We start from the raw sequence: 6,000 nt of genomic DNA, 5'->3' as shown, positions 1-6,000 counted from the left end.
TAGAGGGTAGGCTCTTTATTGGGAGGTGATTTCTGTACCATAGGAGGATAGGATTCAGAGGAGACACAAGCAGTGTCAGCCCCAGAAATGTGGACCTCCTCTCCCAGTGGATATGTTTCTTCAGAAAATCCCACGAGGCTGGGACAGGAGAGCCCAAGGTTAGAAGCGGAACTGGAAAGCCTCGGTCACGTGTGGCTTCCAGGGCTCCAGGCTGGGGAGCAGGGAGGAGATACTCATGACGTGCCAGGTCTCCGCATCTGACACCGCAGAGCTCTGATAGGACAGCAGCTGCACCCCTGCCTCTGCCAGGAGGCCTGGAAGTAGAAGAAACCCCTGGTTAGCACCAGGCACAGGGGAAGGAGAAGCAGGAGGCTGGGAGCAGGCTCACAAGTCTTGATTTCTGACATCAGTGTTGCAACAGGGGTGGTGGTCTCAGAATTGAAGAGCTGAGACAGAGGGAACAAAGGGATCCCTGTCAGGAACACCCTCCCCAAGGCAGGGGAGGGAAGATTAGCCACAAAGAGCCAAAGCCACCAGGTGGACTTGCTGGCTGGCAGTTTTATCCGGACCATCAGCAAGGGAGAAAAGCAGGGGAAAGTTCCTCTTGGCATCTGGCAAGGACATTGATATCGGGCCCTCTGACGCCTGTGGGCACTCATTCTCTGCCATACTTGGAAGTGCCCCAGGACCCCGAGCAGGTTTGGTGCCAGGGGCCTGAGGCAGGTCCAAGATGCCCGCGACTGCTGGAGGGATGCTCAGACAGGCTTTGTTGGATCAGGCTGACCACCACTCAGCCCTGCCGTCAGGAAACCTGCAACTCAATAGCTCTGAACTCCAGGATACACTTCTACAAGCAGTCTCAAACTGAGTCCTTAACGTGGTGAGCACCTGGCTAGTAACAGGTGCCTGCCTGTTACTGTGTCACCCCTGCCACATGGCTCTGCAACCTCAGATAAGGCAATTAATCTCTCAATTCCACATGTTCTGGAACCTGCTGCAGATCCAATGATGCCTGCAGGCATGAGAGGGGCTGAAGGAGGCAGAAATCCACAGAGCGCAATCCCAGGACAGAGCTGTATACACACACACACACACACACACACACACACACACACACACACACACACACACACACACACACACACACACACACACACACACACACACACACACACACACAGAGCCAGGACAGAGCTGTATACACACACACACACACACACACACACACACACACACACACACACACACAGCCGTCCCTGCCCCCAGGGCACTGGCCAGCCCCACAGGCCCTCCTCACCAATCATGGTCGGCAGCATCGCGGGGTTGGAGGCCTGAGCCCGGAACATGAGCAGGGGCTGGCCCGGGCGGAGAGGCACTTCTGGTTTGAAGACAGCTCCGTTGAGCGCCTGCAGCACAGGCATGGCGCCCTGGACCAAGCCCACGGCCTGGTAAGGGGCACCTGCCAGGGCCACGGTCAGGAGGCATTCCCCAAAGTCCTGCTCCCCTGGTATGGCAGGGTTGTGGGAGGTGGTCACCTGCAGAGAGGAGGCAAAGAGGCACAGTGACGCCTACTCCCTCCCTTGGCCTAAATGCCAATTTGTAGGGCATCAGCCTGGCCGCCACACTTAGCAATTCAGGGTCAGGGGAGAGGGCAGATGGGCAAGCCTGGCGGCCCTGAGCATGAGCTTCCTCCCTGAAGGAGGGCGAAGAGATCTACCGGATACAGGTAAAGGCTTGGAGGGGAGGGTGGGAGGAGGAGAAAGCAGAGGGAGGGAGGTAGACTTCTCTCTGTCCCCAGGATCATCCCTGAAGAAGGGCTGGACAGGCAGCCCAGCCACCAGAGGTGGTCCAGCCTGGTCCCTCCGGTGCTGACTTCCTGCTCCCTGCATAGAAGCAGTGGCCAACCCAGGATGTCAGAGAGCAGGCGGAGGAGAGGACACAGACTTTGATCTTACAAGGGAACCGGAAAGGAAGACACTGAAGGGAAGCCAGGAGGGGCCGCAGAGGATAAGAGGTGTGGCGAGCTCCTGGAGTTTGCAGACTCGCCCAGACCCTGGGTGGGGTGGTAAAGGAGTGCTGGATGGAGTGTTAGAAGCTGATGCGGGGCCACCTCCCGGCTCCCGGCCGGGCTCTGAGATCTCCTTCTTGGCTGTGACGTGGGGGTCCCGCTGGCCCTCTTGCTCACAGAGCAGTTATGCACACAGCACGTTCACGGGCGTCAGTTCTCATGCTGATGCTCGGGGGCCGGCGGGGGGCGGGGGGAGGTCATGGCTGTCTCCCACAGGGAGGCACTGTCACCAGCAGGACTCACACCCTGGGGGGGTCCCCATCAGTGAGCAGAGCTGAGAGGAGCTCTGAACACAGGGGAAAAAGGCAGTGCTGAGGGGTGGAGGGGAAGGGATGGAGGGGAGGGGAGGGTGCGCACATCGAGGCCGGCCTCTTTCACCAGCAGCGTGGCGTTCACCAGGTTCACATTCGCCTGCTGGGACGCGTCCTGCAGGAGGCCGATGATGACGGCGGGGGCCAGGCAGCTCCCGGAGTTCTTTAGGGATGATCCTGGGGACGGAGAGAAGTTGCCGTCAGGGCGCTGTGTGTTGAAAAACACGGGAGCGGGCAGTGCACTCTGGCCCTGAGCCCTGGGTCACACGGCTCCTCACTGCCCTGGGGGGGGGGGGGCCCAAGCCCAGGCTGCTGGGCATTTCTGCTTCCCTCTGGGGGATGGAGAGGCAGCCAGGGGAAGGGGACATACTGGGGCTCCACACCAGGGAGGCGCTCACTCTAAGACACTCCTCTCCAGAACCCAGCCCAGCTCCACTGTCCCTGGCCCGGCCACCTGGGTCTGCCTGTACCCTCACCCCTACTTGGCACTTACACCCTTGCTGGTCTCAGGATGTGGAGGCAGAAAGGGGCAACCGAAGCACCTGAGCCAACCTCCCTGCCTCTGTCCCTTCCAAGTACTGGCAATGCTAGTGGTCTACCCTGCCACCACCCTGCCACTCCAGCCTTTCCGCAAGTGAGCAGATGTCCAACAGTCAATGGGGAGGACAGGCCTCTGCAGAGTACAGGGGACCCACTCCCCAGTTGAGCCCCTGAGGACATCAGCCTGCCGGAGAGCCCACCTTAGAATGTTCCAGAGCACAAAATACCCCCAGCACCTGCCTTGTCTGACACACCTGCCTCAGCTTTCACTTCACGGGTGAAGAACCCATGGCTCAGAGAAGGGGAAGTCCCAGGGCAGGTAAGCAACTGGGTCAAAACTGGAATAAAGGTTCTGTCGCTTCCCCTGGACTCCCTCCACCCATCCTACCGCCTCCCACAGGAAGCTCTGAACCTTGCAGAGGTCCTTCTCGCATCCCAAACGTGCACATTTTAAAAATACTGCCTAACAGGACTTACGAAAATTAAGCAGACTTCCCAATGACTTTGTGTGCCCCTCCCTTTCTGTCCTCACTTGGTAGCAAGCAAGCCATACTCAGATGGGATGTGAGACGTGGGGTCACAAGAACAGGGGCATCTCGGAGCCCCTCGCTGGTCTGTGGCCTGCAGCAGACACACCCGCTGGGGTGCAGAGTCCACAGCCCTCTTCGCCCTCCCTCTGCAGAGTCCCCAACTCACCCTGTGTCACCACCTGGATGGTCCCTTTGGGAGACCCAGCCCAGGCCTGCATCAGCGCCCCAAGAGCTTCAGCCAGACTGACCCAAGGCTTGGTGTATGGACAGAAGATGCTGGTAAGGGCCTGGGCATTTACCTGCAGAGAAAGGGGAGCAGGACTGAGGTCAGGAAGGGGAGGGACAGGGCACCCCTGCCCGACTCAGCTCCCAGACAAGGTCTTAAGGCCAAGCCTTAGCTCCACATGGAGAGCAGGCAGCAGGGGGCCAGCCTGGTTTTTGGGTGCCTTGGGGTGATAACCTTCATCAGCCACCCACAAGATGACAGCTTGTTCCTGTCGCTGAGGAGCGCTGTAGAGCCAGAAAACGGCACAGCTCCCTGGCGCCCCCTATCAGCTTCCCTAAGCACAAAAGGCTCCCCCACTTCAAACTGCCAAAAGGGGATCAGGGAAGAGAGGGAAGGGACATCTCCCTCTTCTCTGAATGTGCCGCCACCCCTCCCCAACTCCACCAGAGATCTGATTTTCCTGTGCAAACAAGGAAGATGGGTCTTTGACATAAACTATGTGGAGAGTCACAGATCACTTAGACCTAGAGTGGTGGGTCTCTCTGGAATGGCTTTCCTATCTGCCTTCATTTTTATTTTCTGTCTTAATTTTAAGTGTGTTTTTACACTGTCACAAAACACTCTGTCTAAATATCACAATTTGTAAGGCTGGATTTATACACTTGGGTTTTTTTTGCCATATTACACAGCTTGTGGGATCTCAGTTCCCCAACCAGGGACTGAACCTGGGCCACAGTAGTGAAAGCGCTGAGTCCTAAGTACTGGACCACCAGGGAATTCCCTGTATTCATACACTTTTGATGATCCTATCACTCTTCAAATGTGGACTCCTATGAAGTCCACCACAGGCCTGCTGGGCAGTGGCAAAGAGGCAGAAGCCACATAATCCTCCAATGCTGTGAAGCCTAGGGTCTGGCCAGCTGGACCCCCCGCTGACAACAAAGGAGCATGTTCTGGGTCAAAATGTCTATTTCATCGTGTGGCTCAAGATGTCTCTGAGTTAAGTATCTGGCCACTTGCACTGAGGCAACCTGTAAAGAGAATCATCTAAGAAGGATTTAATTAGAATCTTGGGGTTGGATGCAAATCAATCAGGCAGATGTAATGAGAGGAAAACGTGGAAGTTTCTATTCCTGTTTTCACAGGGAAAACTGGCAGAGAATTAAAGAAGGACGACTCATAATGATGGAAACAGCCGAGGAGGCAGGACTCCCCAGCAGACCCTGCGGTGCAAGGAGGTCCCGGGTGTGACGGTGCCCCACGGCCGGCTCCCCTTTGATCCTCCGTGAAGTGCACAGAAGAAAGGGCAGTGAATCCCAGAACTTCGAGGGAAGAACTGAAGGGCCAGGCGGCAGCTGGAGGGTGAGAACTGCAGCGGGCAGTGGGAAAGCGCTCACCGGAGAAGCCCCACGGGCATGCACCACACCCGGTTCCTTCCCCTCGCAGGCCAGGGCGCTGCTCGCCACAGGTCTGCCGAGTTAAAAGGGGCATCTATCTTCTCTAGAAGATGAACAGGAGGCTCCAGGAAGAGCCAAGGCATTCGGGCGCCAACCTGATCCTCAGGCTAGTCTGTGCCTCAGGTCACAGCAGAAAGGAACTGGAGAGGACCCAGAAAAGAAGGAGGGACAGTGGGGCTTCCTGGGTGACAAGGAGGTCTTTCTTACCAATGCCTGTTGTGCCCGAGCCACTGCAGGGTAAAACAGGCATTTGTTCCTAATTCGAGACTGAGTTTAACGATCTGGCTGAGATCTGACCACGTAAGTAAGAAGGGGACATTTCATGGGTCCCTTACTTTCTCAGGGTGTAGCGGTCACAGTGGCCTGGAGAGTTGGGCTCTCAAACAAGGGCTGAACAAAGCACCCTGTGTCTCTCCCGCCATAACTCTGTCCTCAGAAGCGAAAGCCCTATGCTGAAGGTCAGCCAGGAAGTCAGGGACCACCCTCTAGCCCTGCCCACCCCCATTCATTACTGGTTAAGTATTTGGGGTAGAGCCACATGAGCTACAGTAAAGCTTACATCCTGCTTTGATTTTTTTTTTAATCCTCTGAAAACTTAAAAGAGTATAATTAAGGACTAAAATATAAACTCATGAAATCTTAATAACAAGAATGTGGCTCATGGCAAAAGGATTGGGATGAAGTGAGACAAGCCAAGCAAATATTCGTGAAGGGGCAGGTGGCAAGCCCCCTGAAGCACCTGGCACCCCTGCTGTGCCAAGGCGCTTCAGTCATGTCCGACTCTTTTGCGACCCTATGGATTGTAGCCCACCAGGCTCCTCTGTCCCTGAGATTCTCCAGGAAAGAATACTGGACTGGGTTGCTGTGC

At 56.3% G+C, this 6,000-nt stretch overlaps 1 protein-coding gene across 1 annotated transcript in view; it reads right to left on the bottom strand.

Annotated features, from left to right (window-relative positions):
* Window positions 1–6,000, bottom strand: part of PHGDH (phosphoglycerate dehydrogenase) — a 31,094-nt gene continuing 25,094 nt past the window's right edge. Inside the window, exons 9-12 of the mRNA XM_027973691.2 lie at window positions 3,616–3,748; window positions 2,426–2,556; window positions 1,298–1,535; window positions 1–314 (exon numbers count right to left, since the gene is read on the bottom strand). Of these exons, the coding sequence (XP_027829492.2) occupies window positions 160–314; window positions 1,298–1,535; window positions 2,426–2,556; window positions 3,616–3,748 (657 nt within the window). The 3' untranslated portion in view covers window positions 1–159. The remainder of the gene's footprint in view (window positions 315–1,297; window positions 1,536–2,425; window positions 2,557–3,615; window positions 3,749–6,000) is intronic.

This window comes from Ovis aries, chromosome 1, assembly GCF_016772045.2.
Source record: "Ovis aries strain OAR_USU_Benz2616 breed Rambouillet chromosome 1, ARS-UI_Ramb_v3.0, whole genome shotgun sequence".
In the NCBI taxonomy this organism is placed as follows: Eukaryota; Metazoa; Chordata; class Mammalia; order Artiodactyla; family Bovidae; genus Ovis; species Ovis aries.
The sequence above is the reverse complement of the archived record's forward strand: the minus strand, read 5'-3'. Positions and strand labels throughout refer to the sequence as shown.